The sequence below is a fragment of the Gobius niger genome (assembly GCF_951799975.1).
Source record: "Gobius niger genome assembly, chromosome: 3".
NCBI lineage: Eukaryota > Metazoa > Chordata > Actinopteri > Gobiiformes > Gobiidae > Gobius > Gobius niger.
The window spans coordinates 19,115,103-19,132,037 of record NC_136854.1 but is presented as its reverse complement, the minus strand read 5'-3'; the positions used below and the strand labels follow the sequence as shown (position 1 = coordinate 19,132,037).

The window sequence follows — 16,935 nt, the reverse complement described above, 5'->3', positions numbered from 1 at the left end:
GCCAGATTGCAATAAAATTTAAAAAATGTCATTTTCTTTCTTTCTTTTAAACATTGTATCATCTCGCGTGCTTGTTTGATCGCGCCGTAGGCTACCCTCATGGATGCTACCCTCCTTTACACTGGTGGCAGTAGCGCGCAAATTCAGGTGAAAAACGCAAACGAGGGACTTCCAAAGAAACAACAACAATGGCGGCGTCTGACTCCAAAACAAACAACCCTGAATACGAATCCATAGATGTCAACACCAAGCCATTTCACATCGAGGCTTTTAGGACAGAGTGGCTCAGGAGACTCCATCCCAGCCAGTATTCCTATGAACAGCCAGAGGAGGACGAGTTTGAGGTGACTTTTGCGAAAGAGATGGCTATTGACGAAGACACAATGAGTGAACTAAAGTCAATCTGCAGGTATTTGTTCAGTTTTTGTTGACTATTTTAATTGTTCCATTTGCCCCACGGACGATGGTCCAAGAGATTGCATTAGATCGTGAGTCGTTTCCTCTCCCATGCTTTGGTGACGTGCCTCAGCCTTTCATCTATAAATGTCACAATTCAACAACACACTACTAGACTGTTCTAGTGATTTTTTCTGCATTGTGGTGCAGAGGACATGCGTTCTCTTGCCTCTTGACGCTATTTGTTAATTACCACAAACTAGTTGTCATAAAATGATTCTCAAAATGCCACAGGACATTGATAATGAACTATTTGATTCTCTGAAGCGTCACATTTATAAAGGCGGTTATGAATAAAGTTTTATTGTATCTATTCTGTATTTTCACTTTTATTTTCCTTTGCAGTATTGATTCACTTCGTTGCCATCCCAAGGACGAGCAGCCTGACACAGACCTTGTGCCCGAGGATCCAGTGCTCAGAACCTTAATGTTGAGCATCCTTTACTTCAGCAGTGGCATTTATAATATAATTCAACAGTAAACAACCTAATTGTCCTTATTTTGCCAACAGACAACGGAAACAGAAACAAGATCACAAAGCCTCTCAAAAAAGTGTCAAGAACAGACATGACCTCTATGCCGATGAACTAGTGAGTAATCACTTTCATGTGTACGAAACAAACCATAACATTGGACCTTGGTCGCTTCAATAACTCACTCTAAATCTTAAGTTGTTGAACATTATCTTTGTAAATCTTAGGAACGAGTAACAGTTGAAAGAAAACCAGAGGCAGTGGAAAACCTGATCCCTGAAGGAGATGTTCTTCTGACCATCAATGTTTACTACCCAGCAGTTTTTGATAAAGTGAGTATCTTTTTACAGGTATCATTTTATGTATCTGTAAAATTATGTGCATATCTTTTTATTTTGTGTTGTCTTGCAGTTTAACTACACCAGGCCTCATATGACACTTCTAATGACCGGCTCGCACACACTGGCAGAGCTCAGGGATGCCATATGCTGTGTCAGCGACGTGCAAGTTTGTGGAGAGTTTAGTAACAACCCTGACATGGTTCCAGATTTAGTTAGCAAAGTGAGTAATTGTACATTGTACGGACTTAAATGCAGAGCTGGGGTAATGGTATCAAATTGAATACATGTACTTCAGTGACACCATGCATAATGAGGCTGCAGTGCTCCACTGCTATCACAATAAATAGTGGTCAAAAGCACTACGCCGGCTAATCAGCTCTGTTCTAACACAGGTATCTCCAACCAGTAGCTCGCCAAAGACTTTGTACATCTCTACACGCTTGATAACTCAAGTTTTAGATGCATTTTCTGTTTGTTCTGAACATGCTGAATCCAATCTGTGGTTCAATATAGTAAAGTATAAGAACTAAACTCAAGTCACTTTCTTTGAAAGACCACCTTGGCAAGTAATTTTTCTAGGTGAACCTAAGTTGCATTTTTCACAAGTGTTTTTGAACATAAGTAGCTCTCCGATGTTCATATTATGTAAAAGTAGCTCGTTGGGTAAAAAAGGTTGGAGACCCCTCTTCTAACTCATGGACATAATGCACAAGGTTAAATTGATAATACTTTTTTCCAATTCAGTGTTTTCTTTCTTCGTAAAAAAAAATCCACGCAATGGTCGGTATTTGGCACATATTCGATTAGCAGGTGTTGTGCTTTTAAACTTTGAATATATACATTATTGGAAAATCGATAAAATAAAATAAAATAAATGGGATATTGGACCCAGATACGCGTCCGGAAGTGGGTGAGACTGTTGAGCTCTATTGAGTCAGTGTTAATCTCATAGTATGTTGAAATTTCAGGACCAATGTGGCAAAAGCGTATTCCTGTCTCAGTACATTGATGTGGTCATACCGCCTTTGCGATGCCCAATCCCGTCAGCGAATGTAATGAGTGAGTGGTTGGTGGTGGTCGGAGGGGCCGATGGCGCAGACTAGTTGCCTCGCTTCCGTCAGTCTACCCCAGGGCAGCTGTGGCTACAATAGTAGCTTACTACCACCAAGTATGGAGTGAATGAATAATGCAATGTAAAGCGTCTTTGAGTGTCTAGAAAAGCGCTATATAAAACCGATGCATTATTATTATTATTATTATTTCAAATTCTTACTGTCTCTTTTATAGGATCATTACAAGTCAGCATTCTTTTATTTTGAAGGGATTTTCTATAATGACATGAGGTTCCCTGACTGCCGGGATATAAGCATGTAAGTTGTTTGTTTTACTGTTAATTGTTTGAAATTAGATATTTGTGGTCATTCTTTTTTAACCGCAGTAGACCTACAGGGCAAGTCCTATGACACGTACAAAATAACTGGATGACCAAATAATGCGTTATGTGCAGTGGTGATATTTAATGATTTGTTTATTTGTTTTGCTTAGCACAACTATTGAGTGGGCAAAAACTAGAAACTTTCCACCGTTCAGTCAAGGAAAGATGGAGGATACGCGGTTTGTGGACCTGAAAGTGAAAGTGGGCTTCCCGTACCTCTACTGTCACCAAGGAGACTGTGAGCACCTGGTCATCATCACAGACATCAGGCCAGTACTACACGTTCTGTCATCCTGTGACACATTAGTGAGGACGGGATTGACTCAAGTAAATGCAATTCCGTTTCCAATTGCATAATGACAATAAAGTTCGTTCGTTCGTTCATTCAGGTACTGTATGTACTCGAATAACCTTTAAACCTCTTACAGTAGCTTTACCCCATGGTACTTTTTACTTCTACTTGAGAAATATTATAACGATGTATCTGTATTTGAGTTTTAAAAAAGAATAGTTGCAGTGAGTAAATCTGAGGCAAGTGGCAAACGCTTCATGTTGACACATAAACCCCATGTAGTTTCATGTACTTAATTAAATATTTCTGAATATTTTTCTGGCACTACTGAATCGTAAATTAGACTTCAGTCACATTTATAGAGCGCTTTTCTACTTATATGAGGAACTCAAAGCACTTTACATCAAGGAACCACTCACCCCTTCACACTCATTCATACACCACTGTTAAGACTCTGGGGGCAAAGTGGGTGAAGTGTCTTTGCCCAAGGACACAACGACAGTGTGCACCTTGTGCTTGGTGCATAACATACTGGTATTATTTGTGCTGCATAGATGTACTTCCTCACTTGGGGGGGAATAAAACTACTCAGTACACAGTGGTTTGTCACAAGATGTAATTTTACCATCACTATCGTGCAGTGATGCCTCCTCTAAAGAAAGCTTCCTGTTGTCAAAGTGAGGTTGACGTTTCTCACAAGACAAGTGAAATGAGTGCATTCATAATGTTTGTTTTATTGCGTTAATAAATGCGTAAATGTCTGAGCTGTATCGGTGTAAGCAGAGCAACCACACACGAAATTACAATTTGCACCACAAATGTGAGACTAATGTACGTACATTATGCCCAAAGAGAATCTTTCATTTATTTTCTCCTATTGCCTAACACTGCAGGCTGATGCACAGGAGTGACTGTCTGGATAAAAAAAACTATCCACTGCTGATCCACAAGGACCGGATTGACACACAGAAATGTGCTGTTTGTCACGTCTACATCGCCAGGTTTGTACAAACTGATAACACATACTCAAAAGTATTTTAATATGTAAACTGTTTCTTTTTTCTAGGTGGCATACTACCAATGACCAATTGGCTCCTAGTGACCCCTGTCTCTTCTGTGACAAGTGTTTCCGAATGCTTCACTATGATACAGAAGGCAACAAGCTTGGTCATTTCCTGGCCTATCCTTATGTAGACAAAGGTGCATTTAACTAGTATTTACAAATGTGTTGTTTTATTTTATACTTTGCAAAAATGTTGCTTTTCATTTCTTTGATGTAAGCGCAATAGTTTTTTTCAATGCAGCGTCCCACTGATGTAAATCTAAGCAAATATTTGATCCTGACACAACTATATATATAACAATAAAATGTATATAATGAAGACACTTGATTGTTAGACTTCTTTATTTATGGATATTTGAACAAGCTAGACAGAAAAAAATACTCTTATTTACAACTACACTTAAAAGACAAACCTAAACTCTTTCACATGGTTGAACCTTTGGCAAATAACAGGGTCGCTGGTTAGGAGTATAACATGAGTAAAAGTAACACCAATAAGGCAACATGACATTTAATCATGTGACTTCTTGGAGAATATCTCGTCAAAAGATTTACAGTCATGATGAACCAAGTTTTGCGCAGCCATATCAAAGACCGATACACTGAGCAATCTTGGTCTCACGCAGGCTTTCACGGTACTGAAGTAGAGTCCTCCTGTGTTTTTGAGGCACTGCATATAAAAAGGAAGCATTAGAAATCGACGAGCACAAGACCTAAAATAATCAGTCATCTTTAAGTAAAGGGTTGTCATTGTATTTAACAAGTAATCTACAAATTCATACTCTTGTACCTATTCGACTCTGCTGCCGGAGTATCCTCATTTGTGTCCTTTACTGCTTCCTTCTTCTCTTCAGGGCTCATTTCATTGTTCACTGTCTTGTCTACGCAAAGACAGAGTCTCAGTCAGACAGCACTACTGCACTAACTAACTACCCATGAGATTTACAGGAGCATGTGATAACACATGCCTAGCTCCAGACCTTAGTGAAATAATTAGGATTTTCCATCTATTTGCCATGGCAACATCCTAAAAGAAGACCTTTTCAGAGGCAGTGGGTTGGTGTAGATGCAGTGCGTACAGGACAAGAGAGCTGACGGAGCAGGATATGGTCTCATGGCACGAGTTTTAATCAGAATGTCAACCTTCAGCATATCGAAGAATACAGAGGACCCAATGACGAACTTTCAACTCCAATTTTTGTTCTTATGTAAGTCAATTAGTTAACCAAGCAATTTCTGACTGGTGGTACAATTATAAAATAAACATGGGTTACATTTTATGCACAAAAGTCTTCATAATCAACGTGGGTCTTATTTAGTGAAAAAAGGCTCTCAGTTTTGCTTTGTTGGTGCATGTATGTAGTGCATGGTCCAACAAACCTCAAATATTAACTTCAAATGCCCATTCTGGCTTATCTGGATCAGTTGTCATATTTCCACTGTCTTACCAATCAAATGATGAGAGTTAAGTGGAACAAACCTGCATTTTCTTTGGCTTGTTCAGCTTTTTTCAGAGCACCTTTCTTGGCTTCTTCGTGCTGCCTCTGTTCTGCCAAAGACTTATTGAGAACTTGGCTGAGCACACAGTCTCCTTCTCCGACAAGAAACATGCTCTTAAATTTGTTGTACAACATGGTGGCCTTATCCATGATGTCTTGGCTGGCTTTGAACCTTCGAATCTGAAATAAAACAAAAACGTGTCTCAAATTTTGAGTCGACACAGGCAGATTCCTCTATTAAATAAAGTAAATTTGATGCAAAGAGCACCTTTTTAAGTGTTGCAATGAGTTCACTGTGTTTCTGCAGGTGCTGAGTGGTGACCTGAAGGGCACTCATCTCATCCAGGGCATCCAAGCACTTCTTCACATCCTAGAGAATAAAAAAAAAAAAGAGCAATTGAGTACATACATTGTTCATCTAAAACTTGGGTTGCATGATGATATCAAATCTGACCCCGTCACGATTTTACAAATTGAAAAGATTGCCATATTGTGATCCAGGGTTTAAACACGGACACACTCCCCCTACTGGTCAGCCTCCAACATCTGGCAGGTACATTTAAAAAATAAATAGATAATAAATGTTTCTCGAATCGCCCGCCCCAGTTGACTTACACACCGTACATGAAAATTGATGTCATTTGTCTGCCACATCACCCAGTCCACATTATTCTTGTTAATAATGGGCTTCTTGTTTGAGCCATGCCTAATTTGGTTAGTCCATAAACAAAACCAACACCCCGAAACAAAGGTCTCCCACACAAAAACAGAATTCTGTGAAAAGCCCTCGGGCAAGTCGCCTTGTTCTGTGATAGGCCCCATAACATTTAAATTGATTTGAAAATGACACTGTCCATAATAGGGTTGTTGTATTCGAGCCATTGGTCTCTGTATGCAGAGGTGGGTAGAGTAGCCAAAATATTCACTCAAGTAAGAATAACGTTACTTTTAAATAATTTCACTCAAGTACAAGTAAAAAGTAGTGACCCAAACAATTACTCAAGTAAGAGCAAAAAAGCACTCGGCAAAAATGTTACTTGAGTACTGTGAGTTGATACTTCGCTTTACTCCGCTTCCTGTTTGCTAGTGAATGTACCACTGTGGAAATGTAGTTGATGCCACTGTCACCAGACTCAATCGCTGGTACAGTGGTGAATCTGGTGTCCAGGCAACATAATAACACCCCATGGACACAGATTCTAATGTTGATCGGAAAGGACATTATACTACTGAAGTCTAGTCAAATAACATCCTTCATCTCGCAATGTCAAATCACCTGACACTCTGGTCTTACTATCTAATCTTGTGCGATGTATAATAAACAGAAAAGATAAGCAGTTCCTATTAAAATCCATTATAAATGCAGCATTCAAGGACAGCATTGTCAAAAAGAATAGACTCATTCACAAGATCTGTACTCACTGGGTTGTCTATTTTCAAGGAAATCCTAATTTCACTGTGCAGTTTCTGGAGTTTCAGGTCAGTTGACAATTCTGAAATTGAAAGCAAACGCAGCAGGATCTGAATAAGCACATTATATCAAATAGTTTAAGAAGAATATTGGAAAAACCTCTCAATCACACACTCAATTTTACTTTTTCACGAGAACACGTACCCTTTTTCTTTGCTCCAGTCTTATCATCCTTTTTTCTGCAAGGGCAAAAAAAGACCATTACGTTACGTTGAATTTTCCAACTTTATACTTAAAGGAACAGGCCACCATTTTTCCATACAGAGACATGTTCTTACCTGAGCTTAGACGAGTTGATGAGTACCTGTCTGGTCTTTGTGGGTGCCCTCAGTCATGTACAACAACCAATGATGATTATCAATGATTATTAACATTTGGCCTCTCCCAATGTATTCCTATAGCTCCAAACAGGGGTGAAGTTGGAAGCTGCCATGCTCTTCCACGGGCACGCACAAAGACCAGACAGGTACGTATCAACTCGTCTAATCTCCGGTACAAACATATCTCAGTATGGAAAAACGGTGGCCTGTTCCCTTAATCAACTTTGAATAATCTTTATAATTTGTTAGACTTACATTTCTTCCCCTGTCCGTCGTTTTACATCTTTGTCCATGTCTGCGTTCTTTCTTTTGCCTCGGTTTTTCTGTAAGCAACAGTAGTAGTATTTAGCTATAGTTTCGAGAAGAACAACTCAAACACGAGACGAGAAAACGGGCACCTCTTCGTCTTCAGAGGCCGACGAGTGACCATCTTTGGTCTGCTTCCTCTTCTTGGTCTCAGGCTCCTTGACCTCTCCATCTCCCTTTTTACCCTCGTCTTTCTTCTTCCTCTTCTCATCTTCTCCACCTTTCGACTTGTCTTCTGTTGCACGCTTTCTTTTTCTGTCCGAATCAGTCTCCCTAAACACAAGGATAATCTTACCAACTAAGGATAAGAACATTATTGAAGGTAAAAGGTATGTGTAGTTACATTTCATTCCCCGATCCTTGACTCTCCTGAAGGGGCCGCAGCTTTTCATTTTTAGGCTTTCTTCCTCTGCGTTTCTGAGTTTCTCCAGCTTGAGCCAAATCAAAACAGGCAAAATGCAATTACAAATAAAGTTTTTATGTTATTATATATATTATCTCAAAGTGAAGCTGCCCACCGGAATTAACAGGACTAGCAGGGGCATCATCCTTTTCATTTTCAATCCCATCATTCTGTAATCAGTCAACTCAACAATCAGAAAACAAACAATTAAATAACTAAGAAAAGATCTACAATTATTACCTTTTTCTTTCGTCCTTTCCTATTTTTAGAATCTAGATCTTTCTGGGAAGCACCCTGAAATCAAAACAGTTGAAACAAATACAATCATCAAAAGAGTTTCAACATGCTTTATAGAAACTGCATTGAAAATGGACATTAGTTTGGGAGTCAAACTTGATCAGATGCGAGGACGACTGAAACTGAATTCTAAGCAGCAGTGCCATCTAGTGCACCACTGTGGTAATGCCGATTAGACCTTATGGTTGTCAAATTCGGGATCTGAATGGTTTGTTATTGCCCGTGAAAGGGGTTCACAAAGGAGTACTTTTCTTTTTTGTAATGCAAACATAAAACATAAATGAACTATAATGATAAAATTATAAAAGCACAAAAATAACGATAATAATATAGAATAAAACAAAATATTCTAAGATACTAAATAAAACTAAATGTGTAAATAATAATAATAAATTAAGAAAGTAAAGAAAAAATATAATTGAAAAAACAGAAAACAAAACTCTAAACCTTTTATCAACAAAGAGAAGGGAATCTCTTTCAGAATCACATAATTTAGATAAAGCAGTTAATCATGGAAGCTTTAGCACAATGAATACATAATGCGACACACAAACCTACCTTCATCCAAAGCAGATAGAAAGCCATGCAAAGATATTATGTCAATGTAAATGCGGTTAGTGCACTGTACGGCCAGAAAAAGAGATGCACTACAAAATGATAACATATGCCTTCTCTTACCGTAAAACAAACCAAGCTGCTTTAAACGATTGTTTTCCCCCAAATTAAAACAAAACAAAATTAAATAAAAAATCTGAAATCAAAGACCCAACCACAAATCCACCAAGTGTCCATGCCGACCACAAAAGCCCCAAACCATCACCGCCCCAACTTAAGATATCCCAACAATCATTGCAAAGTACATACATCCTTACTGAGAGGACCCTGCTCAGACATCACTGAACTTTCCTCCACCTCCACATTCTCATTCTCCTGCTCAGCCTCACTTCCTGGGACCTGAATGCACCCAAGACACAGCAAAGTGGCAACAGTCAACCAGTCTTAAGAAAAGAGAGAAATGAAGCATATTCCACTGTTCTCAATATGGCTCATAATAGGCTGAAGATACTGCATGTGTTAGTTCGGGGGTAACATGGTATTTGTATGAAGTTGACAAGCAATGTAGACAGGAGAAGCAAAGCATAGAGCTGGGCATGACGCATACAAACCAATAGCACATAAAGAGGCAGTGGAACCAGTTTGCAACAAGATGATTGACCTTAGATTTTGTATCCTTGGGGTCGTCGTCTTCTTCTTCCGTACCGCTGTCTTTTCCGGTCAGAGTATTAGGAGGGACTGGCTTTGAAACAGAAAGCAAGAGAAATGTCAATATTATTATCCATGACAACAATAATAATATTATTAATACTTAGAACCCCTTAGACAAAAATAAAAAGCTTTTTTATTTTGATACTATTTAGACAGAAACATAATTACCGGACATAGAGCAATACCTTAGGAGCTGTGAGCTCAACCTTGGGGTTATTTTCGATCTCCCACAATCCCTCATTGAAGCCTTTCCTCTTGTTGGGCTTGGCATACTTCTCTTTGTTTGGTACATACGGAAATACGTCTTTTGGACCAAGAAAAGCTCTGTGAAGGAAAGACGTGTTTCCCAGAATAAGGTACAACACCCGAAGAATGATCAAATAATATTTGGTTTGTATATTACGTTTCATGAGTGCCAAAGAAAAAGATGGGAAACTTCATGTTGGATGGCTTCACTGCACCGTCAGGAACTTCGTCAATCTACACAATATTAGGGGCATATTAACAGAATGATATAATATACACACATTCAGTTTAAACTGTTAATGATGGACGGGCGTGACTGGAAGTGACCAGGGGCGGACTGGGACTGAAAAACAGCCCTGGACTCTGACCAGCCTGGCCCAAATTAGCGTAATTGTGCACTTCCCACAAATCCATATTTTACCCTCTTACCCCCCGCCTTAACATTAACGAGTGCATTTTCCCCAGTTCGGCTTTTTATTATTATTTTTTTGATTGGTATCATCAGCAAAAAGAACGGGAAAGGTGGTCGTAGAAACAGAAGCAAACTCATTAATATAAATAATAAATAATAATGGTCCCAAAATTTAACCTTGTGGTACACCATACTCCACGGAATTCCTTTTAGATTCATGTTTTTTTTAATACTGGGCTTTACCCAAATCTAAAAGCTTCTCGACTGGAGAGCTTCTCGTCACGTCGCCACATTTTTGTCATATTTTTGTTGTTTTTTAAATTATTTTTTCTATCATTTTTTTTTCCCCTCACGTTTTTGTAGGGTTTTTTTGTCTGTGTTTTTCTCATGTTTTTGTTGATTTTTCATCCACTTTTTCTCGCTTTTAGATTTGGGCAAAGCTCGGATGAGGCGGGACTGGTGGCCCTAGAGCCAGTGGCCCTTCTGTGCTCTTCCAGAATGGACATTTGGCCAGTCCGCCCCTGGAAGTGACTGCTCAACTTGAAAGGTGACATAAGAACTTACTCTTGCAGGCCAGTGGGGGTATCCCTTCATCTTGGCAAAGATTAAGTCACCAGGTTTCCAGTCTCGAGCCATGTGTACTGAGAGGTGAAAGGAGAATTATGTATTTCCCCCGTGCACAACACATTGATCAATATGGTGATCTTGTACGGGGGATTTTAACAAACACATTTAACACCACTTTCCCTCCAACTTAACAACAACAAGACAATATTCATCCGCTCAAATAAGTCAATTTCAACGTGAGTATAGCGCGAGATAGAAGGACAACTACACCTGTTATTTCATCTTAACATGTAAACAAACACGCTATTAGCTCCTGGCTTTACCGCAGTGCTGAAACAACAGATCCGTACACCACTAACCACTTTTATCACTTCACAGTATTGAGACGGTCACATTGTTACCTTGATGCGTGTGGAAACTGTGTTATTTTAGGGCAAACACGGCGCTGCCTCCCCACCTCCTCAGTTTGATGCACGTTTTCCGCTCCCGCGCAGGACGTCGCCGGACTGTACCATCACGCCGCGGTACGGGGGGGACTTGCTTTTCTCTACTTAAAGTTGCGAGGTAAATAGAAACTGATTCGCAACTTTATCAATACAAAATGGATAAAGGCCATTTAAGAATGTTATCTTAGGCGATGAAGGTCAAAGAAATCCAAAGAATAATTGTTTGTCCATTTCGCTAACATGGAGCAGTCTGAAAAAAAAAAGTGGCTGTAAACTTCCTCGCATTGTGTCTTTGCTTCTCCAATAAATTCTTTTGAGAGATCTTATGTAAGTATTAATACATTCATGTCATTTTCACTGACGATCACTTTATTTACACAGCGACATACCAAACTGGTGATGGTGACGCATAAAAAACACAACAGAAACTCGAGATTTACTGACCTCTAATGGTAACAAGTTAATAACACACTTACCCGGGTATGGATGATGAACCCTAAACACGTGGGACACTTTTTGAATGAAAGCTACTTCGATCTCATCCAGGATGTATTGACTCACATCATACAAACTCAAATGACAGTTACTAGGCCTATTAATCAATGGCCACTTTTAATAAAACTACAATAATAGATGACAGTGTTGTAGGCAGAAAGATTTGACACAGCTTGGCCCTGTAAGTGTGAATGTGTGTCAAGGTCAAAGTTTATTTATATAGCACATTTAAACGTTTCAGATAAGAAAATCGACAATATCCAAGGCACACGCTATATACATGAAGAAGCTAAAAATGAGAGCAAGAGTAATGTATAAAGGAGAGTTAAAGCTGTCAATGAATGTGTGTGTATGTAGGCATCAATCAAAACTGCCAAGCATATAGACATTACCTTCTTGGCTGGCCTGTTTCTAAACTCAAGGCCTTAGTAACCTTTTTTTTTTTATTATTGCCACACTCTTTAAAAGTCACCCCAAGTGCTTTACTGCAGATGGCTGAAGTAGTGTAGCCTACTGTATATATGAAGGTGACCTTGTACAGGCTATCCTCCACGCACACCACGCCAGAACCTTATCCATGCTATAAGCACGCAGGTCTGTGCATGAGCTTAAAAAACAATGGAAGACACTGATGGTTGAAGGACAGCCTCATCAGCCACAGGGTCCCACACAGGGGCTTCAGGGAGCGACACGGGCCAGAGCGGAGGAGGCGAAAGGAGAGGGGTACATCCAGGAATAACTCGGAGAGGAGCAGCCCGGCCCCCTGCCCAGCCTGCCGGGTGAGAGACCTCGGCGTTGGAGCCCTGCCAGCTTCACGGGGTTCCTGCGCAGGCACCGCTACCAGGAGCCGGGGAGGCTGCTGCTGCACAGGGTCGACCCCGCCAGACGAAGCGTTGGCAGTACGTCCCAACTCACTCTGTCTCCCAGGGCCACTCTCCTGCTATCCTTCTCCTCACTCATTTGTTAAGTCTTGTCTTTGTGTCCTGCACCCATGCTGAGAGAGGCTACTTTATGTACGATCAGTGCCATTCACATCACCTCCCCGCCTCAACATGGCCTTCATGATGGGGACGCATAAACTTTTAGGTAAAATGGTTTGGGAAGATTCCAAATTGTTACGGGAAACTGGGTCACACTGAAAGCTTTAGGATTATCAATCAAAATGGCAATTTACTATTATTAAATCACACAGGTGTAATTATATAGGGAATATAATGCCCCCAGACAGTAAACAAAGTCTTCTGTCTCCATGAGGTCTTCTTAAATTTAAAACCTGCTAACTCGTTCAGACTTCTACAAACAAGTTATTTCTCAGAATTATTTTGCAATCACCGGTGGATATTTTGCAACTGTGCAGTCCTGCTTTTGGAGATAATACTCTTAAGAGTGCACTACTGGAATGAAAATATAAGTATTTGTGCTATCAATGTTGTGCTTTTCCTAGATGAGGAAACAACAACGATTAAAAGTCAAAAGCCACTGCAAAGTTGTTATTTTCTTTGACATGGATGTGAAGGGCACCTTCCTGGGCCTGAATGAGCGATGGTGTCCTTGAGCCTGTGCCTTCTTATGTGTGTGTCATACAGTGTGCGGGATTGGCATCTTTCCTCTTACTCCTGGCAACACTTCAGCGTGTTGGAGGGATGGACGGCCAAGCCACTGGAGAATGATAAAGTGCTACCAAGACAGGTCAGTGCCTTCATTAACACCAGAGAAATATGCTCATAATGTGCCTTCATTTGCCAAGAAATGGGACGCTGAAGATGGTGTACTGTCATTTATCACTTACCATGTAGTTTATTTACTTTCTGTGTTTATTTGGGGTTGACAGTGTACATTAATGAGCGTGCAGTGCAGTAACTTTGTGTAAATGCCAGATTTAGCCATGAGTTAAATATTTAAACATACATAGTAATATTTATGTTTGCTTTTTATTTTTTAGTGTTTACAGTAACAGTTACAGTATCTTACCCCACTTGTCATTTCAGGACAGCTTGACTTCTGTGATGTGTGCTCACCCTGACACAACCGAGTGGTAAGAGTTGATTTCCTTACAACTCACATATTTATTTATTTTTTAGCGTTTTTAATGTTATTTTACTAGTGTGTTTTGTAGTTGTCCCGGGTCCTTGTTTTGGGACCTATTGTAATAAAGGTATAGCTAGAAATTGAAGTAAACTACTGTAATGTAAAGATGCATGTAGCCCCTTCAAAGCAGGCCATTGTGCATTGTGTGTCCATGTGCGTCCAGAGTGTAGTGCGGGTTCAGAGGCCCGGCAGGTGAGAGCGAGAGCAGGGCATGACAGATGCCTCTGTCAGCGTTCCAACAGTGGACACCCTCCTCCTCCCTGTCAACAGGCCTGATGTGGGATAACAAGACAGGAGCAGTCCTCCCAGCAGCGGAGTGACCACACTGCCCCACACAGGCAGGGAGCGGTCAGGAATGGGGGGGTCTGGCGTTATAAATGTACAGGTCAGAACTGAGGACAGGAGAAGGGCTCTCTCTCTGGGCTGTGGGTGCCAGCTGAGGCGCGGGGTCTGTGGCCGTCCTGCCTGGGAGGAAAGCAGATGTTTTCACTCGGGGGCATGCCAAGTTTGGAGAGCAACCTTCAGCTGCTTGGAGGTCAGCTCTTTTATAAGGGGCTGGACGTGGGACATTTCAGAGGCAAATGCTTCAACTTTGATACAACAACATATTAATTATGCCGCTAGACCATAGGGCAGAGGGTTGTAGCGGAACATCCCACCCCAATGGTTTGGATCCTGCATGAGGCTGGCACTTGCCAAGGCGTCCTGGCACACTTACTGCTGTCCCAGCACTCGTTTTAACACACACCTCAGCATTGCACCAGCAGTACTTTGGACTGCTTTAACCACAACTGACAAAACCCTTACACTCAAATAATTACTTTTATGAGTAACCATGAGAATTATTTACCAGGCTGTTTAAAACATACATGTTTTAAACAGCCATAGGACAATTATATAAAAACAAACACACAAACATGCCGCTTTGCTTTATTTATTTATTTTGACCTTTATTTTGTTTTCAGAGGAAAGACCGAATACAATCATAGCAACTTTAGAGCACAAGCATTGTGCATACAAACAGTACTTTCTATTCCATGAAATACATTCTTGAACTACTTAAAGAAAAAGTTGCTTTCCCCTCTGCAAATCTTAAAGCTTCATCGTCATACAGTATATGAAGAAAATCTATAGTTTATACCTTATCTTAAGAATTACTTCTTTTACCAATTTTCATGCTGTAGTCAGTATATTGTTTGGATAACTCTCCACATTATTTAATATTTGTTATTGACCTTAACAGTCAGTTCTTTGGTTGTATCGCCAAATACACTTCTCTTGCTTGAATAAATAAGTCGATCTACCCACCACTGTTCAAGTCTTATAACACTTTATAAACATTAGAAATATCCATCTTTGTCTTACTGTAAGTTCTCGGTGGAAAATGGGCCACTCTATAAAAAGGAAACTCTGCGTTCTCATTCATTGACCTGGTGCTCCTCCTCTGACCACAGCCCCTCAGCAGTTGCATTAAGAGCCATGTTACTGTCCATCAAGCATGAAGCCAGGTCCGGCCTCTCCTGTGAGGTGACAGCGTGGATGCAGGTGACCAGTGGGTGGCCCCGGTCAGATCTGGTGCAGAGGTCGTGCGGTCGCTTGTCCCGACGAGGCTGCCCTGCCGAGGGTCACCTGCCGCCCGCCTCCCCACTCGTTATTTATCTCGTCCTGACAGTCCATTCCTCTTCCTGTCAAAGCCCCGTCCCCTCCCACCTCCCTGACTTTGGCACGGTGCTCCCCATCCTCCGGCCAATAGCAGCTACCCCAGTCAAGGCATGTGGCGTTGACCCTCGGCTTCAAGCCCTGTTCTGGTCCAAGATGTCCTTCATCGCACAGTTTTCATGAGAGTTATCATATGCAAACCGTATATATATTTTTATATATTTATATTTTTAAGTCAAATTTCCAGCTCTGGCCTGTGCGTATATGGTTGTAGAGCAAGATTCTCCAACCAGTAGCTCGCTTGCCCTTTCCAAGTAGCTCGCCAAAGGCTTTTCGCATTTCTACATTTGCTTGAGTCACATTTAAACATGTTTTCTTTTTGTTCTGAGCATATTGAACACAGCCGACAAACATTGAGGTAAATACAGTAAAAAAAAAAAAAAACACTGATTAAGGCTGCATTATAAGATGTTTTGTTCAAACGGGTGCAAAGAGAGATGCTTAACATTAAAGTAATATTGTGTGATGCAACTAAAACTGAAGGGGCATTCATAAAAAAAAAAAACGTACCCTTACACCTTTGTAGATTGATGTCTGTGTGAATTGAGAGGGTGATTCTGCGATTTGTAATGGTTGAAGAATGGTAGCCATATTTCTATTGGGCAGCAAAGTGGCGCTTGTAGATCCTGGGTCCTATCCCTGGCCGGACAGGGCCTTTCTGTGTGGAGATCTCCTCGTGTCTGAACTCCGGTACTCCGGTTTCCCCTACCACTCTAACCGTGTACAGTAGGCCGGGTTGCGTGTGAATGTGTTGGAGAGCGTGAGTGTGGGAAATTACAAGCGTGTTTACAAGCTTGCATGTTCATTAAAGGGATATTTCAGGATTTTTGACATAGGGCCTCATTTCCTAGTTATCCAGAGAGTTGCTGATTTCTGTAGATTTTTTTTGTATTTAATTCATGCAGTCCTTATGTCTGAAGAGTTTAGTGGGGCTAGGCTAGTGCTAGGCTTTTACTTTCTAACATTGATTAAAGCAGTGTTTCTCAACCTTTTTTTAGTCGCCAGTCGTGATCCCCATTTTATTAAGCGCTGGTGTTCTGCGATCCCCAGGTTGAGAATCTGAAATGAATGAAAGGAAAAGTGGTAAATTGTCCATTCAAATAGATTAATACTTTTTGGTTTTAATTCAAGCCTTCTATTTGGGCAATACGGCAGCACTCTTATATTGGTTTTGTTGTGTGACAGTTTAAACAGCTGTTTTCGTGGCTCTTAGCGGTGGTTTAAGTTCTTAGCTAAATTGTAAAAATATCTGCACAGCACAATTCCTTGTAACATCCTGCTTAAGCCTTATACCTATAACAATGTGGGACAATGTTACCTGGTGCTCCAAACAGCACACT

General features: G+C 40.6%; 2 protein-coding genes across 2 annotated transcripts; one reads left to right on the top strand and one right to left on the bottom strand.

Moving 5' to 3' along the window:
- The first annotated feature begins 131 nt into the window (after positions 1 to 131).
- On the top strand, positions 132 to 4,300 carry snapc3 (small nuclear RNA activating complex, polypeptide 3). The gene is made up of 9 exons (XM_079554236.1): positions 132 to 409; positions 802 to 885; positions 968 to 1,046; positions 1,157 to 1,261; positions 1,341 to 1,490; positions 2,558 to 2,640; positions 2,816 to 2,974; positions 3,891 to 3,998; positions 4,064 to 4,300. The coding sequence occupies exons 1-9, from the start codon at positions 189 to 191 to the stop codon at positions 4,209 to 4,211; spliced, it is 1,137 nt and encodes a 378-aa protein (XP_079410362.1). The 5' UTR covers positions 132 to 188; the 3' UTR covers positions 4,212 to 4,300.
- A 317-nt stretch (positions 4,301 to 4,617) lies between these two features.
- psip1a (PC4 and SFRS1 interacting protein 1a) lies at positions 4,618 to 11,346 on the bottom strand. The gene is made up of 17 exons (XM_079554270.1): positions 11,249 to 11,346; positions 10,845 to 10,921; positions 10,026 to 10,102; positions 9,808 to 9,946; positions 9,573 to 9,653; positions 9,221 to 9,310; positions 8,300 to 8,353; positions 8,175 to 8,229; positions 8,000 to 8,087; positions 7,749 to 7,929; positions 7,606 to 7,673; positions 7,175 to 7,209; positions 6,982 to 7,052; positions 5,828 to 5,929; positions 5,541 to 5,739; positions 4,851 to 4,941; positions 4,618 to 4,730 (listed from the first exon to the last, which is right to left on the bottom strand). Exons 2-17 carry the CDS (start codon positions 10,914 to 10,916, stop codon positions 4,691 to 4,693), a joined length of 1,443 nt encoding a protein of 480 aa, XP_079410396.1. The 5' UTR covers positions 10,917 to 10,921; positions 11,249 to 11,346; the 3' UTR covers positions 4,618 to 4,690.
- Between the last annotated feature and the right edge of the window lie 5,589 nt (positions 11,347 to 16,935).

Coding starts and splice junctions, on each gene's coding strand:
- psip1a (XM_079554270.1), bottom strand. CDS start 10,916: ATGGCTCGAGACTGGAAACCTGGTGACTTAATCTTTGCCAAGATGAAG. Junction 9,654..9,807: donor TTGAGCTCACAGCTCCTAAG/GTATTGCTCTAT, acceptor TCTGTTTCAAAG/CCAGTCCCTCCTAATACTCT. Junction 5,930..6,981: donor CCTTGAAAATAGACAACCCA/GTGAGTACAGAT, acceptor TTTATTCTCTAG/GATGTGAAGAAGTGCTTGGA.
- snapc3 (XM_079554236.1), top strand. CDS start 189: ATGGCGGCGTCTGACTCCAAAACAAACAACCCTGAATACGAATCCATA. Junction 410..801: donor GAACTAAAGTCAATCTGCAG/GTATTTGTTCAG, acceptor TTTCCTTTGCAG/TATTGATTCACTTCGTTGCC. Junction 2,641..2,815: donor GACTGCCGGGATATAAGCAT/GTAAGTTGTTTG, acceptor TGTTTTGCTTAG/CACAACTATTGAGTGGGCAA.